This window comes from Oryctolagus cuniculus, chromosome 10 (genome assembly GCF_964237555.1).
Source record: "Oryctolagus cuniculus chromosome 10, mOryCun1.1, whole genome shotgun sequence".
NCBI lineage: Eukaryota > Metazoa > Chordata > Mammalia > Lagomorpha > Leporidae > Oryctolagus > Oryctolagus cuniculus.
Genome location: NC_091441.1, coordinates 73,366,304 through 73,389,706, shown reverse-complemented (window position 1 = coordinate 73,389,706; position 23,403 = coordinate 73,366,304). Strand labels below are relative to the sequence as shown.

The following is a 23,403-nucleotide window of genomic DNA, read 5'->3' as shown; positions in this document are numbered from 1 at the left end:
CCCAAATACTTGGACTGTTATCTGCTTCTTATCATAAGTGCATTAGCAGGAAGCTGGAACAGAAGTGGATAGTAGGAACTCAAACCTGCACTCCAATATGGGATGCCAGCATTGCAACCCATTGCTTAACATGCTACACACAATGCCAGCCCGTGGGTTGCCTTTTTTTTTTTTTCATTTAGACATTTTTATAGGTATATAGTAGTATCTCCTCATGGTTTTAATTTAGATTTTCCTAATAATAATGTTGAGTATGTTTTTATGTACTTAATTTACCACCGCATATTTTCTTGGGTGGAGTATCTGTTCACATTTTTGCCAATTTCCTAATTAAGGTATTTTTAATTAAGTTTTTGATTATTCCTTACTGGCTAATTTTCCCTTTAAGCCTCTTCCATCTCCAATCAGCCAGTCTTTGAGAATTACAATCTATAAATAACTAAGTACAAAATTACTCCACTATGTACCTTTCTTCTAGATTTGTGTATACACTACACTATTACGTTGGTAAACTGATTCTTACATATCCTCCTTAAATAACATCTAATTAAGTATTACTCTTTTTTTGTAATTTAAAATAGACAATCTTTAAAACTTGTTCTGGATCTCAAATACTGTAATACTACAAATTACTGAAGACACTAGCACCAGTACTCTTCCTTACAATAAGTAAACCTAAATTTAAGTAATGTTTGGGAACTGAAAACAAAACAAGAAAGACATTTTCCAGATTTTAAAGATCAAAAAAAGGTAGCCAATGCAAGTAATATGCTTTGTGATTACCTCAAATTGCATTGGCTGAATGTTTTAACATGTATTACATTTTCCATTTAACCACAAAAACTCAAAATATGTATGTATTTGCTGAAGCAATGACTGCTGCATAAAGATACTCAACTGAACTAATCAAACAGAAATGTCTTTAGGGTTGCTGGTGGCAGTTTGAAAGTAGCTTGACAAAAACTACACGGGACTGACCTAAGTTTTGGAAACGTGGCCCCTCCAAAGAGTTTCCAAGCATGTACTTAGGTTAGCACAGTAACTGAAATAAGTATCCTTAAGTTCTGTACTATAGAAGCATATATATTCTATGCTAAATAAGCATTCGTTGAATTCTATACTACCTCTATAATATCAAAAATGTTTCTTTCGGACAGTCAAAACACCATTTTCTGAGTATGCTAAAAAATAACCTAACAGCAAAATTTTCAAGTTTCCATGGATAATGGTGGTTTCCAAAAGCAAAATATATCTTTTTTAAAAAGGAGGAAGGTGGGGTGGATTTTACAGTGACCAAAAGGCAAAGTGCTGGTGAAAACAATTCACTGGAAATAGTTTAATAAAAGATAACATGGGCGGTTTTCTCTTTTAAGACAAATAAGATGGATTGCAAAAAAAAAAAATACCACAAAATGATTTGCTGACGAAAGTCTGGGGACAAAGGATCGGCCTGCGCCTTCAACCAAGGTGAGCCCTCAACGTTCCAATCAGCCCGGTCGCCGACCACCGCCCCGCAGCTCTCGGACCCTCGGGCCTGTCCGAGCTGTGGCCCAGTCCGGCCGCTAAGCGGACCCCTCCTCCGTCCCGAAGCCCGACCGTACTCACTGTGAGTTCCAGAGCGGCCTGGGGTAAGCAGGGGCGGCTGCACAGGATGTGCTGACCCGGAACAAGGTCGAGGTAAAAAGACAAGCACCGTTATACTCCAGTAGGCCTCTCCAGCCATTAACTTCCAAACCCGCTGAGGCACACCAGGCAGAGCGCATCTTGGCCCCCAGGCACTTCCGGAAGCCCTCTAGGAACAGAGGAGGACTGACCGCTCTATGGTCGCCGGTGGAGGGGCGACACGCTTCCCTAAGCGTCCTCCTGCGCATGCGTGTTGAAGGACTATGCGGCCGCTGGTCGTAAACACTATGGGGACGCAGTCCTCAGTATCTCTGCTTTTTGCGGGGTTAGCTCCGCTGAGTGGCTGGCAGACGTGACGGTCACAGAGCTGACTCGCAGCCTTGCAGACGCCGGGGCTGGGAACGCGGCGAAGGAGGGAGCATTTCCTGGGTTTTAGGACACTAACGAGGTGGACTGCATGCTAGCTCTACTGTTCTCGCTTCGTAATCTTGTTACCACGTAGTGTAAAGAAAGAAAAGCAAGGCAAGGCGGAGGCAAGACACACAACCAGAAAAGGTTTATTCAGGGAACAAACCTGAGAGGGGCTCGAGGGAACACATGGTAGAGAAACACCTGGAAACACAGCAGAGTGAGGCCGTCCAATGGAGCTAGAGGGGGTAGGGGTCTGTGGGCCCCTCACACGTAGGTAGAATGTCCTTCACAAGCAGGCTAACAGCTGTGGCTGGAAAACCTGTCTCCAGACCCACTGGAATCTCCCCCACTAATAGCTTCTTGTACTGCATATGTGACCTTGCGACTTTAAGTCACACCTCCAGGATGGTTGCAATCTTTCACCCAGAGCTGACAGAGGAGGGGGCTGAGCCCCTAAGGAGACAGCCCCCTGCTACCTTCATGAGCCCCAAGCCAATTGACATATGTATGTGAAACCTCCTCCACCCCTCCAATGGGCTCCCCAAATAGTATGGCCCAATGAACAGTAATGCCTTAAAAACTCGGGACACTTCCTAAAAGCCAGTGTCCTGCTCCGACACTTCAGCTAGTCTCCTCTCAAACCAGACGCTTTTTCCGTCACTTGCTAATCAAATAAGTTTCTTTTCTGTCCAATAAAAGGTTCTGCCTCTTTGCAAAAGGCTTCCAGGCTTTTTATTTCTATACTAAGCTGAGGAAAAGAACCCACGAAACTCTGGCAACGAAAACTCTAGCAACCGCCCTCCCCCTGCGACTGGTAACACAGAGAGCACATTTTCATAGAAGCTTCATGCAAGATGGAGAGCTTGGGGGAGAGCAAGGCGAGGCTTGGGCTAAAATTGAGATATGGTTGAGAAGGTTTGGGAGGCTTGGAGGGCCAAGATAGGGTGGAGCTGGTTGGGGAAGAAAGTGGGGGTTCAGTCTGCTCTGAGTTAGATAGGTAGGGGACTAAAGTAGATCTGAGGCTTTTGTCCTTTGTCCATCACATAGACTGTAAATTTATTGAGGAATTCCTACTAATAATATTGTACCTGGGAATAGTACATGGTATACTATTAAGTGTTCAAAAATAATTATAATTGAATATATTTTTAATCTTAGATATTTTCCATCCATTCGTATCTTAATGAATTGCAATTTCTTACAAAACCTGTTTTCCCACTTAGCTTTTTAAATACAAAATCCATGATGTAAGCTTCAGGGATGAAGCCTAGTTTTTTTGGCTTTTTTAAAGATTTATTTATTTGAAAGGCAGAGTTACAGAGAGGCAGAGAGAGAAAGAGAGAGGTCTTCCATCCGCTGGTTCACAACCCAAATGGCTGCAACAGCAGGGGTTGGACAAGGCTGAAGCCAGGAAGGAGACTGGAGCTTCTTCTGGGTCTCCCACAAGGGTGCAAGGGTCCCATGACATGGACCATCTTCCACTGCTTTCCCTGGCACATTAGTAGGGAGCTGGATCAGAAGTGCAGCAGCCAGGTCTGGAAATTCACTCAAGATCCACCTCAGTCTTTCTCATGCCCCAGGGCATGGCGGCCAAGGTTCATGGTTGGCCAAGTATATCCACACCAAGTTGCAGAATAAAGAGAATATTACTGAGGCCCTACACAGGGCCAAATCCAAGTTTTCCATCTGCCAGAAGATCCATATCTCAAAGATGAGGACTTTACCACTTTTTTTTTATAAGATTTATTTATTTATTTGAAAGAGTTACAGAGAGAGAGAAAGAGAGGCAGAGAGGTCTTCCATCCGCTGGTTCTCTCCCCAGTTGGCCGCAATGTCCAAGCTGCACCCATCTGAAACCAGGAGCCACTTCAGGTCTCCCATGTGGGTGCAGGGACCCGAGGACTTGGGCCATCTTCTACTGCTTTCCCAGGCCATAGCAGAGAGCTGGATCAGAAGTGGAGCAGCCGGGACTTGAACCGGTGCCCATATCGGATGCCGGCACCGCAGGCGGCGGCTTTACCTGCTACGCCACAGCCCCAGCCCCATTTTTACAACTTTTAATTTGGATGAATTTGAAGACCTGGTGGTCCTTTTTTTTTTTTTTTTTTTTTTTTTTTTAGATTTATTTATTTATTTAAGAGTTAGAGTTACAGACAGTGAGAGGGAGAGACAGGTCTTCGGTCCACTGGTTCACACCCCAAATGGCCGAAACAGTAGGCGCTGCGCCGATTCAAAGCCAGGAGCCAGGAGCTTCTTGCGGATATCCCACATGGGTGCAGGGGCCCAAGGACTTGGGCCATCCTCCACTGCTCTCCAGGGCCACAGCCCTGGTGGTCCTTGGTTTGTTACAATAGTTTAAATCATTTGAAGTTGCTGATATTTAATGGTTTGGAGCATATAGAAATAGAAACTTCATGTGTTTAACCTAATATGTAAGCATTTTTTTCATGTGAGAATGTAGAGGTCTACAATAATCAGGTTATTCTGATTTTATTTCTGTACTTCAAATCCATTTCTTTTCATTCTAATGTGAATCCATAGACCACCCCACAACTTGTGACACCTGGGTCACTGTAGTAATGTTTTGAATGGTCTCCTTGTGTCTGCTTTTTTCTCTTTCTTACCTCTTTAAAAACCAAAATTATTTTTTCTCATTATATATTTATTTTGCTTTAGATGCCAGGAAAGAAGCTTATTTAGTCTTAAAGAATTTTGAAGAATGCCACACGACATATCTGCTTGGATCTCCTGGGACCAGTCTGACTCCCCCTTGGGGCTCAGCCCCTTCCCCAGCCAGCTCTGGGTGAAAGCTTGCACCCACCCTGAAGGTGTGATTTAAAGCTGCAAGGTCACACATGCAGAACAAGAAGCTATTAGTGTGGGGAGGTATCAGCTGGTCTGGAGACAGGCTTTCCAGCCACAACTAGTCAGCCTGCTTGTGGAAGAACATTCTACCTATGTATGAGGGGCCCAAAGACCCCCAACCCCACTAGATGGCCGAAAGAGAGAGCGAGAAGAGAGAGAAATATATCTTCCATCCACTGGTTTACTCCCCAAATGGCCACAATATCCAGCAGTGGGCCAGGTCAAAGCCAAGAGTCAGGAGCTTCATCTGGGTCTCCCACATGGGTGGCAGGGGCCCAAACACTTGGACCATCTTCCACTGCTTTCCTGGACATTAGCAGAGAGCTGGATCAGAAATGGAGTAGCTGGTACATGAAACAGCATCCATATGGGATGCCAATGTTGTAGGCAGCTGCTACCCACTACACACAACACCCATCCCTTCCATCACAAATGTTTTTTGTCTGTCTCCCTTTACTGTAATATAGACTTAAAATAGTAGGGATCTGGTTTATCTTGCTCCCTGCTATATCCCTAGTAACTAGAATAGAGGCCTGGCAATGTACTCAGTAAATACCGTTGAGTGAATAAATAAGAAGCAGGTTTAAAAAAAAAAAAAAGGCCCTTGACATTATAGAATTTAGCATCACAGAAGTGAGGTGGTTTGGAACATACAGGACCTCCCCATGAGGACAAGAAGATCTTGGTCAATGCTGTTTAATCAATAGGAATATATTATGATCCATCCATGTAATTTTTTGTTTATTTTTAAATATTTATTTATTTGAAAGGCAGAGTTACAGAGACAGAGTGATTTTCCATCCACAGGTTTACAAATCTCCACATGGCCACAATGGCTAGAGCCAAGTAAATCCGAAGCCAGGAGATAACTACTCTTAAAACCTCAGCCTAACTCTTGTATTACGTTACTAAGGTGGGAACAGGTTGTTCTGAAGTGTTTCCAAGTTTCTGGCTGTGTTTTCACTTGATAGACTTTGTACTTAGACTATAATGAAATAATTTTATGTTCATAGATGAGAAGATAGATCACTTGCTGAAGATACTATAAATAATACGTGTGTTAAGATTCAACTGTAGGGCCAACACTGTAGTGTAGCCAGTGAAGCCGCCACCAGCGGTGCCGGCATCCCATATGGGCACTGGTTCGGGTCCTGGCGGCTCCACTTCCGATCTGGCTCTCTGCTGTGGCCTTGAAGGGTAGTGGAAGATGGCCCAGGTCTTTGGGCTCCTGTGCCCACATGGGAGACCTGGGGGGAATCTCCTAGCTCCTGGCTTCGGATAGGCGCAGCTCCTGCCATTGTGGCAGGTTGGGGAGTGAACCAGTGGATGGAAGGCCTCTCTCTCTCTCTCTGCCTCTCCTCTGTGTAGCTCTGACTTTCAAATAAATAAATAAATATTTTTAAAAAAAAAATCAACTGTGCCTTTCTTGCCCCCTAGCCATCTTGGCGGCTACATTTGGTTGGAGGCCATCCCACACCTAAGGCAGGAAGATAGTGGTCACAAAGAAGACAAAAAAGTTGCTGGAGTCTATCAACTCTAGGCTCTAGCTCATGATGAAGAATGGAAAATATGTGCTACGGTACAAGCAGTCTCTGAACATGATCAGACAAAGCAAAGCGAAACTGGTCATCCTCACCAACAACTGCCTGGCTCTGAGGAAATTTGAAATAGAATATTAACATCATGTTGGCCAAAACTGGTGTCCATCACTATAGTGGCAATCATAATTAACTGGGCACCACTTGTGGAAAAAACTACAGAGTATGCACTCATTCTATCATTGATCCAGGTGATTCTGATATTATTAGAAACATGCCAGAACAGACTGGTGAAAAGTAAATCATGCAATTTTTTCTTTAATAAAACCTGCTACTGGGCCTGGCACTGTGGCCTGACACGCCAGCATCCTATATGGGCACCAGTTCAAGTCCCGGCTGCTCCACTTCTGATCCAGCTCTCTGCTATGGCCTGGGAAAGCAGAGAAGATGGCCCAAGTCCTTGGGCCCCTGCACCCACATGGGGTCCTGGAGAAGTCTCCTGGCTTTGCATCAGCTCAGTTCTGGCTGTTGCAGCCATTTGGGGAATGGACCAGTTGATGGAAGACCCCTCTCTGTAGCTCTACCTCTCAAATAGATAGAATCTAAAAAAAAGGAAGGAAGGAAGGAAGGAAGGAAGGAAGGAAGGAAGGAAGGAAGGAAGGAAGGAAGGAAGGAAGGAGAAAAGAAAGAAAGAATGTGAAATCAGGGCTCAAAATAGCCACTCTAATATGGGATGATGGTGTCCTAACATTGCATCCTTAATTAATTAATTAATTTCCTGGGCCAGCACTTCGGATTGTAGGTTAAGCCTCTGCCTGTGAGCCGGCATCCCATATGAGTGCCAGTTTGAGTCCCAGCTGCTCCACATCCAATCCAGCTTCCTGCTAATGGCCTGGGAAAGCAGTGGAAGATGGCCCAAATGCTTGGGCCCCTGCACCCACATGGGAGACCCAGAAGAAGTTCCTCGTTCCATTTCTGGGTTCAGACTGGCCAAGCTCCGGCCATTGTGACCATTTGGGGATTGAACCCGTGGATGGGAGACCTCTTTCTCTGTCTATAACTCTATCTCTCAAAAAAATAAATAAATCTTCAAAAAAAATTCCTTCAATCCCCCTCTTCTCTATCTTATTTCCCCCTCTTCACCAATGTCCATTTATACCTCTTACAACCCTCTCCCTCAAGACACTTATTTATTTCATTTTTAACTATTCATTTATAATTATTTATAGCTATTTGGATATATGATTTGCCCTACAAAGTTCTTTGTATTGGAAACTTGGTCCCCAATGTGGCAGTACTGAGGCAATGGAATCTTTAAGAGATGGATCTAGTGGCAGGTAATTAGGTCACGGGGCTCCACCCCATTCTTATAACAGGATGGGTCGGGTATTACACAATTAGATGCATTCTCTCAAAAGCAACATCTCTGCCCCTTCTTTAAACAATTTCCTTTTCAACCACAAATTCATAATGTAACCAGGAGGGTTCCTTGCCAGTGCCAGTTACTGGTGACCCTTCAGTCACCAGAATCATGGGCCAGATAAACCTTTAATTTACTCAGCTTTTAGGTATTTTGTAATGGTAACACTAAACAGAGTAAACCAGCTCCCTCATAATCATTTCATTACCAACCCCATGTGTGATTGAGAAAGCTATCCCTGTATTTCCTGTAGCTGCCTTTTTTTTTTTTTAAGATTTATTTATTTATTTGAAAGGCAGAGTTAAGAGAGGCAGAGAGAGAGAGAGAGAGAGAGAGAAAGAGAGAGTCTTCCATCCACTGGTTCACTCCCCAAATAGCCACAATAGCCAGAACTGGGCCAATCCGAAGCCAGGAGCCAGGAGCTTCTTTTAGGTCCTCCCACACAGGTGCAGGGGCCCATCATCTACTGCTTTCTCAAGCTATAGTAGAGAGCTGGATCTGAAGTGTAGTAGCCAGGACTCAAACTGACGCCCACATGGGATTCCAGCACTGCAGGCGGTTGGCCCCGCTACCTGCCTCTTAACAATCACTGTCTCAACTGTTAGATCATGAATACTACAAAATTCAAGTTTTTGCCTCCTCCCTCCAAAAAGAAGAGAGAAGCAGCCATGCATGTGATTCAAATAGCATGTATGTGCTTCTGACACAACTCTTGATAAATTGATTCGGTGTTTAGAGTTCTTTTAGAGTAAATTGTCCATCTAGGACAATTCTCCCTTAGAACCTAGTGGTTCTGATTAGTGTGCAACATGTTAAATCTTCTCTTCCAGTAATTGTATGATTAAACTTATTGCAATACTCCCACCAGTTTCTTTTGTGGGTTTCTACAGACTTACTAGGACATTGCCTGCTTCTCCATACTACCAGCAACTACTTAGATCTCCTTTGACCTCATGCTTTCTTTCCTTTTAAAAAAAAATTTTCACTTTATTTGAAATACAGAGAGACAGAGATCTTCCACCTGCTAGTTCACTCCCCAAAATGTCCATAATAACAAGGTCTGGATCAGGCAGAAGCCAAGAGCCTGGAACTCAGTCTGGGTCTTCTACATGGCTGGCAGGACCCTAAGTGTTTGGCATCCCATCTCCTGTCTCCCAGGGTAAACATTAGTGGGAAGCTAGATCAGATGTGGGGGAGCCAGGACTCAAACCAGGCACTCAGACATGTGATGCAGGCATTCCATGTAGCATCTTAACTACTGTCCCAAACATCTACACCCTCTTTGCCTTTTGCCTGCAGTTACCCCACACTTCATTGATAATTCTTGTCTTACCTACCTCACTTCAGGCTGTCTCCGGCCACATATATTTTTGCCCTTCCCTGACTCTTACCATTACCCTCTGGTCAACATTAGACCAAATTTGTGGTGGCCACTGGTGGCAGTTTGGGATCAACACAAAACCTAAAAAGGAGAGCAGGCATGTAGTGCTCCAAACTACACTCAGCCTTTAAGGGTACAGAACTCTAACAACTCTAAAAACAGTTCTTGGGACAAAACTACTAGCTGAATTGAGTGTTCTGTCACATAGAGGATGATAGGAGAATACAAGTTTGTCATGTCTTCACTAATTTCAGGGAACTGAATCCTGGGTCCAAGATCATCTTTCTTATCAATGCAGAAGCTTCTCTAAATTCAAGGAAGAATAAGATCACAAACTTAAGTTCCCCCTTGAATATTATGAAAAGCTAAGCCTTGGTGTTTCTCAACAAGACTAAAGGTAAAGGGGTAAAGCCATTATTCAGTGAACATGTTTCTTTTGTAAAAGATTTATTTATTTGAAAGGCACAGTGACAAGGGATGAGAGATCAATCTCCCACCTGCTGGTTTACTCCCCAAATATCGGGACTGGGCCAAGTCAAAGCCAGGAGCCTGGAACTCCATCTGGTTTACCCACATAGGTGGCAGGGGCCCAAGTACTTGAGCCATCTCTCTCTGACTCTACCTCTCTCTCTAACCCTGTCTCTCAAATAAATAAAACAAATCTTTAATTAAAAAAAGTAGTGTTATGCTCAAAGACAATAAAAACTCCATTTACATTATGGTGTTATGAGGAATGCTTTAAGAGTTATCTTCCAAAGTAGTAGATATAAAAATGATTCTTGTGGTCTTCCTGATCTCAAACACAATGCAAAAACAAGTATGTTTAATTACTATCTTCAGCAAGAGATTTGAAGCACTTAGATCACTCCTTTTTTGATCGTTTTGGCAATTCCTAAAACCAGTCAAGGAATGAGAGGTTCACGGAGTTCAATAGTGCTAGAAGTTTGAATATACCAGGCCTCTGGCCACAATTCCTGTCATACTATAAAACTCTCCAATTAGCAATGTAAAAATCTATAAAAGTACTTGACAGTGATTGCACAAGATGGCTGAACAGAGAGGCCCTGCACTCACTTTTTTTTTTTTTTTAATTTTTGACAGGCAGAGTGGACAGTGAGAGAGAGAGAGAGACAGAGAGAGAAACAGAGAGAAAGGTCTTCCTTTCCATTGGTTCACCCCCAAAATGGCCACTACAGCCAGCGCTGCGCCGACCCGAAGGCAGGAGCCAGGCGCTTATCCTGGTCTCCCACGGGGTGCAGGGCCCAAGTCCATCCTCCACTGCACTCCCGGGCCACAGCAGAGAGCTGGCCTGGAAGAGGGGCAACCAGGACAGAATCCGGTGCCCTGACCGGGACTAGAACCTGGTGTGTCGGCGCCATAAGGCGGAGGATTAGCCTATTGAGCCACGGCACCAGCCTGCACTCACTTTTAGTACAGAAAAAAACAACAGAATGAGGGCCAGCATTGAGAGCTAGTTCAAGTCCCAGCTGCTCTGCTCCCCAGCCAGGCCCTTGCTAATGTGCCTGAGAAAGCAGTAGAAAATGGCCAGGGTGCTTGTGCCCTGCCACCCATGTGGGAGACCTGAATGAAGTTCCTGGCTCCTGGCTTTGGCCTGGCCCAGTCCCAGACATTAGGGCTATTTGAGGAGTGAACCAATAGATGAAAGATCTCTCTCTCTCTCCCTCCCTCTCTCTCTCTCTGTAACTCTGTCTTTCAAATTTTAAAGATTTATTTATTTATTTGAAAGTCAGAGTTACACAGAGAGAGGCAGAGAGAAAAAGAGCTCTTCCATCTGATGGTTCACTCCCCAGATGGCTGCAATGGCTGGAGCTGTGCTGATCCGAAGCCAGAAGCCAGGAGCTTCTTCCAGGTCTCCCAAGTGGGTGCAGGGACCCAAGGACTTGGGCCATGTTCTTCTCGGGCTATAGCAGAGAGCTGGACAGGAAGTGGAGCAGCCAGGTTTAGAACTGGTGCCCATATGGGATGCTGGTGCTTCAGGCCAGGGCGTTAACCCACTGCGCCACAGCACCGGTCCCATAAAAATAAATCTTAAAAAAAAAAAAAAATAACAAAGGAAGGATCACATTTTTAGCAGACTGCCTGAGTGAAAACTTCAGTAAAGAAGTACAACAATTCTAAACAGTACAGAGAAAGAACAACACATACTGTCACTCCCACCATGGCTCCCCAGCTGGGAGGACCCCATCTTCTGGAGAAAGGAAAGCAGAAAGCTTCATCTTTGCCATAAAGCAGCATATCTAACTACAGGAGAATTTTCCAGTCCTTACTGGCCTTAATCCAGTCTAGAAAGTTGACTGGGGTCCCACAGGTTGCTTTATTCCCAAAAAAGGAACCCACATCACCTCCCTCCATCTTCAAGCCCCAGACCTGCGCTGCTGTGGTACAGCCATGGCTAGACTTCATTCTGGCTTAGGAGACAGCAAGCAGCCCCACCACTGCCAGAAGCCCCAAGGGCCAGAGTCAGGGGGATTTCAAAGGAAAGAGAGCAGACCCCTCTGCATCCTGCAGCTGAAGGATTGCTGGGAACAAGTCCTGGAGTCACATTTACTACCTGCATGATATAGGGAAGTTCCCCCTCCGCTCCTTGGGCCTAAGAACAAGCAGTAACCAACAGACAAGCCCAGGTGATCAGGCCTGAGGATGCCTCCTTCTGCATTTCTTGGCACAAGGTTCTGGATGACCAGGGCACAAGGCCAGCATCAGCCTTGCATGTCCTGGGGGAATAGTACCTTCTTTGTCCTGCAGCTTTGGGACAGTAGTTGTGAGTGCCACAATTGCTACAGTAACTCAACATTCGCTGGTGGGCCCTATTTGCATTTCTGTTACAAGCTGAAGGCTGTAACTCCCTGGTATAACTGGCTCTTGACCTGTGAGACCTGGCTAATGACCTCACTGCATACAAAAGATTATGAGAAAACATATGGACAACTATATGCTAAAAAATTAGAAAACCTCAAAGAAACCTGGGCATAAACAACCTACCAACACTGAATCACGATTTAGAGGGCAGGAGGAAGGGTAGGGTGGGAAGTATCACTATGTTCCTAAATCTGTATATTTGAAATACATGAAATTTGTATAACTTAAATAAAATTTTTAAAAAACATAAAAAAGTGGAGTAAAAAAAGGGAAAAAGAACATTTAGAAGATATAAACAGAATAATATTAATGAGATTGAAGCAGTAACTAAAAATCTTCTATCAAACAAAGTTCAGGATCTGACAGTTTCACTACTGAATTCTACAAAACATTTAAAGAGGAGGTAATTCCAATACTTTTCAAACTATTCCAAAATATCCAAAAGTACAGAACTTTGTTAAACTCTTTACATGAGGTCAGCACTACTCTGATACCAAAAACAAATATACAACACAAACATAAAACTACAGAACAATATTCTTGATGAAGATGAATGCAAAAATTCTCAACAGAATATCAGCAAAGTGAATCTAACACTACATATAAAGATCATACATCACAATCAAATGGGATTTGTACCAGGGATGCAAGGTTTGCAAATTAATAAATGTAATAAATCACATTAGCAGCATAAAGAACAAAAAACATATCATTACCTCAAAAATGCAAAAAGAAAAGCACCTGATAAGATTCAATGCCCTTCCATGATGAAATCAAAAATTAGGCATAGAAGTAACATACCTGAAAATTATAATGGCCATACATGACAAAACCACACTGGAAGTACCACACTGAAAAGAGAACATCTGAGAGCATTTCACATCAGACCTGGAACAAGAAAAGGATGTCCATTTTCACGACTCCTATATAGTACTGAAGTACTAACAAGAGATTTAGGGAAGAGAACAAAATAAAGGGCATCAAAATTCGAAAGAAGTCAGAATATCTATGTTTGCAGATATGATTTTGTACAAATGATAAAACCAATTCAGCAAAGTGGCAGTATACAAAAATCAACATACAAAAAATCAGAAGCATTTTTATACAGCAACAATGATCTTGTGAAAAAGGAAATCAATCACAATAGCTACAAAAATATCAGTATTTAGAAATAAATTTAATTAAAGGTATCTAAACACTGATGAAAGAAGAAAAAAAGAAATTAGCAAGTGCACAAAAATTGGAAAACTATCCCTTATTCATAGATTGGAAGAATTAACATTGTTAAAATATAGATAGTATTATTACCTAAAGCAAACAACAGATTCAGTGCAATCCCTATCAAAATACAAATGACATTCTTTCTAGAATTAAAAAATAATCCTAAAATTCACATGGAACCACAAAAGACCCAGAACAGCAAGAGAGATCATGAGTCAAAACAAAACAAACAAAAAGGCATCACGAAACCTAATTTCAAAGAATACTACAAGGGGCCTCTGCCTGCAGTGTCCATTCCACATGGGCACCAGTCCAAATCTTGGCTGCTCCACTTCTGAGGCGGCTCCCTGCTAATGCATCTGGGAAAGCAGAAGATGGCACAAGCACTTGGGTCCCTGAACCTACATGGGAAACCTGGAGGAAGCTCTTAGATCCTGGCTTCAGCCTGGCCCAGCCCCAGCCATTGTAGCCATTTGGGGGGTAAACCAATGGATGGAAGATTCTCTCTCTCTCTCGCTCTCTTTCTCTCTCTGCCTCTGGCTCTCCTTCTCTGTAACTCTTTCAAATAAATCTTTAAAAAAAATTAAAACAGCATCATACAGCCATAAAAACCTACATATAGAACAAAATAGAGAACCTAGAAGTTAATCCATGCACATAGAGCCAACTGATTTTTTACATACACTGGAGAAAGGAATCTTTTCAATAAATGGGGCTGGCAAAACCGTGTATGTATATATGTAGAAGCAAGAAATTAGATCCCTACCTCTCACCATATACAAAAATAAAATAAAAATGGATTGAAGACCTAAATGTAAGATCTCAAACTATGAGACTGCTAGAAGAAAACAGGAGAAATGCTTCAAGACAATGGTGCTAGCAATTATTCTTTTAATAAGACCCCAAAGCAAAGGCACTACAAATAAAACTAGACAAATGGGATTATACCAAACTCAGAAGCTTCTGTACAGCAAAGGAAACCACAACAGAATGAAGTTATCCAATAGAATGAAGGGAAATATTTGCAAGCCACTTACCTGACAAGGGATTAATATCAAGAATATATGAGGGGGGCTGACGCTGTGGCGCAGCAGGCTAAAGCCCTGGTCTGCAGCACTGGCACTCCACATGGATGCCAGTTGCTCCATTTCCGATACAGCTCTCTGCTGTGGCCTGGGAAAGCAGTAGAAGATGGCCCAAGTCCTTGGGTCCCTGCACCCATTTGGGAGACCTGGGAGAAGCTCCTGGCTCCTGGCTTTCGATCAGTTCATCTCTGGCCATTGTGGTCATTTGGGCAGTAAACCAGCAGATGGAAGCTCTCTCTCTCTCTCTGGCTCTACCTCATTCTATAACTGTCTTTCAAATAAATAAAATAAATCTTAAAAAAAATACATGAGGAACACAAAAAACTCAACAACCAATCCAGTTAAGAAATGAGCAAGGCAGATTGATAAAATTGGACCCCTGGTCCCAAGCCAACAGTATGTGGTATTACCATTCCAGTCTGATGTGTGAATCCTGGCATCACCATGGTTACCCTTGAAAAATAGAATTTTAGACAGTTGATGAGACTTTACTCAGACCAAGGAATATCTTTTATGGTCTAAGAAACACAATGAATATAAAAAAAAAAAATTGAGCAAGGGCCAGCGCCACAGCTCACTTGGCTAATTCTCCGCCTGCGGCACCGGCACCCCAGGTTCTAGTCCCGGTTGGGGCACCAGATTCTGTCCTGGTTGCTCCTCTTCCAGTCCAGCTCTCTGTGGTGGCCCAGGAGTGCAGTGGAGGATGGCTCAGGTCCTTGGGCCCTGCACCCGCATGGGAGACCAGGAGGAAGCACATGGCTCCTGGCTTTGGATCGCCACAGCACGCCGGCAGCAACGCACCGGCCATAGCAGCCACTTGAGGGGGTGAACCAATGGGAAAAGGAAGACTCTCTCTCTCTCTAATTCTGCCTGTCAAAAAAAAGAAAAGAAAGAAAGAAATGAAATGAGCAAGGGACCCGAATAGACATTTCTCAAAAGAAATACAAATGGTGGCCAACAAATATATAAAAAATTGCTCAGTATCACTAGCTATCAGGGAAATGCAAATCCAAATCACAATGAGGTATCACTTTATCCTTGTTAGAATGACTATTATCAAAAAGACAGAAAACAGGCCAGCGCCGCGGCTTACTAGGCTAATCCTCTGCCTTGTGGCGCCGGCACACCGGGGTTCTAGTCCCGGTCGGGGCGCCAGATTCTGTCCCGGTTGCCCCTCTTCCAGGCCAGCTCTCTGCTGTGGCCAGGGAAGTGCAGTGGAGGATGGCCCAAGTACTTGGGCCCTGCACCCCATGGGAGACCAGGAGAAGCACCTGGCTCCTGGCTGGCCGCAGCGGCCATTGGAGGGTGAACCAACGGCAAAAGGAAGGAAGACCTTTCTCTCTGTCTCTCTCTCTCTCTCACTGTCCACTCTGCCTGTCAAAAAAAAAAAAAAAAACAGGCCGGCGCCGCGGCTCACTAGGCTAATCCTCCGCCTAGCGGCGCCGGCACACCGGGTTCTAGTCCCGGTCAGGGCGCCGGATTCTGTCCCGGTTGCCCCTCTTCCAGGCCAGCTCTCTGCTGTGGACAGGGAGTGCAGTGGAGGATGGCCCGGGTGCTTGGGCCCTGCACCCCATGGGAGACCAGGAAAAGCACCTGGCTCCTGGCTCCTGGCTCCTGGCTCCTGCCAACGGATCAGCGCGGTGCGCCGGCCGCAGCGCGCCGGCCGCGGCGGCCATTGGAGGGTGAACCAACGGCAAAAGGAAGACCTTTCTCTCTCTCTCTCTCACTGTCCACTCTGCCTGTCAAAAAAAAAAAAAAAAGAAAGACAAAACAACAAACACTGGATAGGATGTGGAAAAAAGAAAACTCTTAAATGCTTTTGATGGAAATGTAAATTTGTAGAGCCACTATGGAAAACAGTATGGAGATGCCTTTAAAAACTAGAAACAGAACTACCATATGGGAACCAGTGCTGTGGCACAGCGGGGTAATGCCCTGGCCTGAAGCGCCAGTATCCCATATGAGCGCCGGTTCTAGTCCCAGCTGCTCCATTTCTGATCCAGCTCTCTGCTATGGCCTGTGAAAGCAGAAGATGGCCCAACTTGGGCCCCTGCACCCATGTGGGAGACACGGAAGAAGCTCCTGGCTCCTGGCTTCGGATCAGCACAGCTCTGGCCGTTGCAGCCAATTGGGGAGTGAACCATCGGATGGAAGACTCTCTCTCTGCCTCTTCTCTCTCTGTGTAACTCTGACCTTCAAAAAAATAAATAAATCTTTTAAAAAACAAAAAGAGCTACCATATGATCCAGCAATCCCAGTACTGGGTATGTATCCAACAGACATGAAGTCACTATATCAAAGATATACCTACAACCACCACCATGCTTACTGTAGCATTGTTCACAATAACTAAGACATGGAACCAAACACTAGATGGATAAAAAAGTGTGACATATATACACATATTATTCCACCATAAGAAAGAAAGAGGGAGCAAACTAGATGAAACTGCATGACACTGTTAAGCAAAATAATCCATGTGTAGAAGCTTAAAAAAAAAATGGAACACAGAACGGTAATTACTGGAGTCTGGGAGGAAAGCGATTGATACAGAAAGTTTGGATAATGGGGCAAATTAGAGTTAGATGAAGAAATAAGTTCCTAATGTTACACGACATAGTGGGGAGACTATAAGCTCACAGCTTCCAATCATAATATAATGTCAAAGGAGAAATGCTGATTATTCTGTTTTGATCAGTACACATCACACACGATAGCCCATAAAATGTACAATTGTTTTTTTTTAATTTACATAAAAGAAACTCATCCAATTTTTTAAAAATTTTATTTAAGGTATACAACCTTCATGTATAGAAATCCATCCATGAAATGGTAATGCATTCAAAAGTCAAAAGAAAAAAAATTGGAATGTACACCATATAGAATATTTGTGTTCCAAGAATCCTAGTTCCTCATTAGTTTAGGTTATCTGATACATATTTTGTAAGGTAATCACATACTTTGCACACAGGTGAGTGGTAATTTGATCTAAATCTAATTCCAGGGGCTGTGGCACAGGTTAACGCCCTGGCCTGAAGTGCCAGCATCCCATTTTGGCACCGATTCTAATCCCGGCTGCTCCACTTCTGATCCAGCTCTCTGCTATGGCCTGGGAAAGCAGTGGAAGATGGCCCAAGTCCTTGGGCTCTTGCACCCATGTGGGAGACCTGGAAGAACCTCTTGGCTCCTGGCTTCAGATCGTCACAGTTCCGGCCATTGCGGCCAATTGGGGAGTGAACCATAGGATGGAAGACCTCTCTCTCTCTCTCTCTCTCTCTCTCTCTCTCTCTCTCTGTCTCTCCTCTCTCTGTGTAACTCTGACTTTCAAATAAAGAAATAAATTTTTAAAAAATCATCTAATTCCATTTAGATTAGATTATGTTTACTTTAACAATCCTCTTCCTCCAGTTATAATACACCCCTTTTCACAAGGCTGCAAAGTGTCATTAAGTTAACTAGCCCAAGAAGATGCAGGGGCCCTTCTCCACAGGTCAAATCAATTTCTTTGGTTGTTATTGCAGCCTCCTTGGTGTCTTTCACACAGTAAGGCAGGAAGAGATCTCATTAGTGGCTGATTTAGCTATCAATATCCTCTAGAACTTTCTGCAATGAGAAAATTGGTCTGTATCCATGCATTGAATATAGCAGCTACTCAGATTGAATATTCTGTATTCAACAAGCTTGAGGCCAGAAGTATTCAGATTTAATGTGTTTTTTTAATTGTGGAATATTTGCATATACATAATGCAATCTGGGGATTGGACTCAACTCTAAACAGGAAATTCATCAATGTTTTATACCTTATGCACACTGTCCAGAAGTAACTCTACACAATATTTTAAATAATTTTGCATAGAAACAAGGTTTGTAAGTCACAGCTAACGGGGCTGAGAGGGCGTGCTTTTTTTCACTTAGGTTACTGAAAGTATACACCTGCATTTTTACTGCAACCTGACACAGTAATTAGGTATGAAACTTTTCACTAACAACATCATGTTGGAACTCAAAACATTTGATTTTGCAACATTTAAGATTTGGATTTTCCACACCCATGTGGGAAACCTGGATGGAATTTCAGGCTCCTGGCTTTGGCCTGGTCCAGCCCCAGCTATTGTAGCCATTTGGGGAGTGAACTAGTGGTTGGAAGATCTCTCTCTGTAACCCTGCCTTTCAAATAAATAAATCTTTTAAAAGAGAGAGAGAAAGAAATACGGCTAATGTCACTGAGGAAGGAAATTTTTTATTTAAGAAGAATTTATATAGCCACATGTTGATACAGACTACAATATTGGCCAGCATAGATACATGCCAACATCTCTCATCTCTTTCAGTTTATGAAGGCCTGAGAACCAGAAGAAGTGTTTTATCCTAAGTTATAGGTACCTAACACACTCTAGTATACCCCTTCACAGCAGCACTTACTGATAGTGATTGGTTACTGATTTCACTTCCACTTTGTTTTCTTCAATCTGTGTCTTTTCTGATGACTTCATTTTTACCACTAACAAAGATCACACCCAGGCTACTCAAAGACTCAAAAAAAAGATATAAGTATTTAAGCAGTTATACAGATAATGATGGAGCAAAATAATTAATATTCTTTTAGTTAATTTCAAAAGCAGTTTTAATCTATTTTAACCTGTCAAAACACACCTGCTTATGGCCTCCATTATCACCTACACTGTACAGGAAGAATGAAGGCAAAATTAATTTCCTTCCTGAAGTCATACACTGAATAGGAACTAGAGAAAAGAGAGGTATACTTTCAACCAGGAAATATGGATCTTGGACTACAAGTGAGTAGTGCAGTGGAAAGGCTTTGAAAGCCTTGAAAGCCTTCTTGATTCTTCCCAAACTCTAAAGTAATTTAGAAATAAAAGGCTATTTCCCTTAAGAGTCTCAAGGGCCAGAGAAGTTTTTCACAACTGAAGCTCTGCTTACATTCAGCAAACCAATAAGGCCTCTAGGTAAATTCTCTGATAAGCAATTGGCCCTGGAGCCAGTGTTGTGGCATAATGAGTAAAGCCGCTGCCTGTGATGCCTGTATCTCATAAGAAGTTGGTTTTTAGCCGGCGCCGCGGCTCACTAGGCTAATCCTCCGCCTTGCGGCGCCGCCACACCGGGTTCTAGTCCCGGTCACGGCGCCGGATTCTGTCCTGGTTGCCCCTCTTCCAGGCCAGCTCTCTGCTGTGGCCTGGGAGTGCAGTGGAGGATGGCCCAAGTGCTTGGGCCCTGCACCCCATGGGAGACCAGGAGAAGCACCTGGCTCCTGCCATCAGATCAGCACGGTGCGTGGCGGCCATTGGAGGGTGAACCAACGGCAAAGGAAGACCTTTCTTTCTGTCTCTCTCTCTCTCACTGTCCACTCTGCCTATCAAAAAAAAAAAAAAAAAAGTTGGTTTTTAGATTTGTTAAAATTTATTTGAGGGGCCAGCACTATGGCGCAGAGAGTTAATGCCCTGGCCTGGAGCACCAGCATCCCATATAGGCGCCGGTTCAAGACCCAGATGTCCATTTCCGATCCAGCTTTCTGCTGTGACCTGGGAAAGCTGTAGAAGATGGCCCAAGTCCTTGGGCCCCAGCACCCATGTGGGAGATCCAGAAGAAGCTCCTGGCTTCGGATCGGCACAGCTCTGGCCGTTGCAGCCAACTGGGGAGTGAATCATCAGATAGAAGATCTCTCTCTCCTCATTAGTGTAACTCTTTTGAATAAATAAATACATTTTTAAAAATTATTTTTTTGAAAGAGTTACAGCAAAAGAGAGAAATCCCATATGAGATGTCGGCACTGCAGATGGTGTAAACCACTGCACCACAGCACCAGCCCACGGGGTGCTGTTTGAGTCCCAGCTACTCCATTTCTGATCCACCTCTCTGTTATTGTCCTGGGAAAAGCAGAAGATGGCCCAAGTGTTTGGGCTCCTGCCACCCACATAAGAGACATAAATGAAGCTCTTGTCTTCAGCCTGGCCCAGGACTGGCCATTGTAGTCATCTGGATCGATCGATTGATCGATCTATCTATCTACCTATCTATCTATATCTAACTCCCTCCATCCTGCACCATAACTCTTTCAGAATAAATAAGTCCTCACAAAATAATAATAATAATTAGGCCTGAGTACCTATTACTTCTACCATGTTAGTAGGGCGAATGTGCTATATGAATTCTTTGATGTCTAATAAGAGCTGAACTTACACGGAAGGGCCTCCCACACTCATCACACTCATATGGTTTTTCACCTGTGTGGATTCTCTGATGCTGAGTAAGACCTGTGCGTCCACTGAAATCTTTCCCACATTCTTTACATTTATAGGGCTTCACTCCACTGTGTACTCTGTGATGTCCAATAAGATGTGAACATTGAATAAAGGCTTTGCCACACTCATCACATTTATAGGGTTTCTCTCCAGTGTGAGTTCTTCTATGCTTACTAAGGTCTGAGCTATGACTGAAACTTTTCTCACATTCTTCACACTTATATCGTCTTCTTTTCCTGTGTTGCCATTCTAAACTGCCTTCATTTTCAATAGCATCTTTGGATTCACAATGCTGAGGACAATCTTCGTTAAGTCTATTATTTAATTCCCCAAGGAATTCCACATCTTTAATCATATCTTTCGTCTGGAACAACTCTTCTTTTGTAGTAATGGTTTTATCACCTGTAACAAACAAACAATACACAAATAGGTCCTATTCTAGGTTTGGGATGCAAAAAGTCTATGGAGGAAAGAACATCAAAATTTCACAGAGGTCGGTGCTGTGGTGTAATGGGTAAAGCCACCACCAGCAATGCTAGCATCCCAAATGGGTGCTGATTCCAGTCCCGGCTGCTCCACTTCCGATCCAGCTCTCTGCTATGGGCTGGGAAAGCAGTAGAAGATGGCCCAAGTCCTTGGGCCCCTGTGCCTGCATGGGAGACTCTGAAGCTCCTGGCTCCTGGCTTCAGATCAGCCACTGCAGCCATTTGGGGAGTGAACCAGTGGATGGAAGACTTCTCTATCTCTGCCTCTCTCTGTAACTCTTCTTTTCAAATAAATAATTAAAAAAAATGTCACAAACATGTTATAAAGTAAGGCACATACAACACACATATGATATTTGGCATCACCTCAATTTTGATACTAACCTAGCATATAGTCACAATACAGGAAAGAAATTAGGAAGAAGTAAGTAAGGAAATGACAGCCGAATAAGTTATTTGAAAGTAGATTGAGAGAAAAAGGCAAAAATGTGGTTCGAGAGATTACCTGACCATTTGTTCAAAGTATGCAAAGGCAGTGTGGTAAATGGGGGGGAAAGGGCGGGGGGGGGCTATAGATATATCAAGGATGGGGCCGGCACTGTGGCATAGTGGGTAAAGCTGCTGCCTGCAGTGCCGGCATCCCATGTGGGCGCCGGTTCGAGTCCTGGCTGCTCCACTTCTGATCCAGCTCTCTGCTATGGCCTGGGAGAGCAGTAGATGATGGCCCAAGTCCTTGGGCCCCTGCACCCTTGTGGGAGACCCAGAAGAAGCTCCTGGCTCCTGGCTTTGGATTGCCACAGCTCCAGCTGTTGTGGCCATCTGGGGAATGAACCAGCAGATGGAAGACAATTCTTTCTCTCTCTCTCTCTCTCTCTCTCTCTACTTCTCCTTCTCTGTGTGTAACTCAGACTTTCAAATAAATAAATCGGCCAGCGCCGCAGCTCACTTGGATAATCCTCCGCCGCCTGCGGCGCTGGCACCTCAGGTTCTAGTCCCAGTTGGGGCGCTGGATTCTGTCCCGGTTGTTCCTCTTCCAGTCCAGCTCTCTGCTGTGTTCCGGGAAGGCAGTGGAGGATGGCTCAGATCCTTGGGCCCTGCACCCACATGGGAGATCAGGAGGAAGTGCCTGGCTCCTGGCTTTGGATCAGCGCAGCGCGCCAGCAATGGCAGTCATTTGGGGGGTGAACCAACAGAAAAAGGAAGACCTTTCTCTCTGTCTCTCTCTCTCTCACTAACTCTGTCAAAAAAATAATAAAATAGGGCTGGCGCTGCGGCTCACTAGGTTAATCCTCCGCCTTGCAGTGCCGGCACACCGGGTTCTAGTCCCGGTCGGGGCGCCGGATTCTGTCCTGGTTGCCCCTCTTCCAGGCCAGCTCTCTGCTGTGGCCAGGGAGTGCAGTGGAGGATGGCCCAAGTCCTTGGGCCCTGCACCCCATGGGAGACCAGAAGTACCTGGCTCCTGCCATCGGATCAGCGCGGTGCGCCGGCCGCGGCGGCCATTGGAGGGTGAACCAACAGCAAAAGGAAGACCTTTCTCTCTGTCTCTCTCTCTCACTGTCCACTCTGCCTGTCAAAAAATAAAAAAAAATTTTTTTAAATAATAAAATAAAATCAATCAATCAATCAAATAAATTTTATAAAATAAAATAAATAAATAAAACAGGATTTAAGACCTGAGAAGAATGTCATGGACAGGAACCACCCAAGGAGGGGAGTTTGTATAAGGCATAATAGCTGGAAGCAGAGTAAGAGCTCACAGGTCAGGATACAGAGGAAGGAAAATGAGTAGGGAATTGACAGTGGATGTGTATGTGGTGTATGTACTGGACTAATTTTTTTTTCCTGAAACTGATGTCTTCACTATCATCACCTTTTTTTTTTTTTTTAAGATTTATTTATTTATTTGAAAGTCAGTTACACAGAGAGAGAGGTCTTCCACCTGCTGGCTCCCTCCCCAGTTGGATGCAACAGCCAGAGCTGCACTGATCTGATCTGAAGCCAGAAGCCAGGAGCTTCTTCCAGGTCCCCCACATGGCTGCAAAGGACTTGGGCCATCTTCCACTGCTCTCCCAGGCCACAGGAGAGAGCTGGACTGGAAGTAGAGCAGCCAAGACTTAAACTGGCACCCACATGGGATGCCGGCACTGCAGGCAGCAGATAACCCACTACATCACACAATGCCAGCCCCTTATCACCTGTCTAATCCTAGCTTGTTTTCTTACTTTACTGTTCCT

General features: G+C 44.1%; 2 protein-coding genes and 1 pseudogene across 3 annotated transcripts in view; 1 reads left to right on the top strand and 2 right to left on the bottom strand.

The window, feature by feature from the left end:
- The window catches only part of ZKSCAN8 (zinc finger with KRAB and SCAN domains 8), a 54,789-nt gene extending 38,974 nt beyond the window's left edge, over positions 1 to 15,815 (bottom strand). The window contains exon 1 of one of the 2 annotated variants that reach the window (XM_070050561.1): positions 1,606 to 15,815. The gene's annotated coding sequence lies outside the window, so the exon portion shown is untranslated. The remainder of the gene's footprint in view (positions 1 to 1,605) is intronic. The other variant, XM_051851462.2, reaches the window with a different exon arrangement.
- LOC108177169 (large ribosomal subunit protein eL30-like) lies at positions 3,618 to 6,738 on the top strand (annotated as a pseudogene).
- Positions 15,816 to 17,192: 1,377 nt separating the features above from the next.
- On the bottom strand, positions 17,193 to 21,488 carry LOC100357134 (zinc finger and SCAN domain-containing protein 16). The gene is made up of 2 exons (XM_070049822.1): positions 21,483 to 21,488; positions 17,193 to 21,117 (listed from the first exon to the last, which is right to left on the bottom strand). The coding sequence occupies exons 1-2, from the start codon at positions 21,486 to 21,488 to the stop codon at positions 20,566 to 20,568; spliced, it is 558 nt and encodes a 185-aa protein (XP_069905923.1). The 3' UTR covers positions 17,193 to 20,565.
- Between the last annotated feature and the right edge of the window lie 1,915 nt (positions 21,489 to 23,403).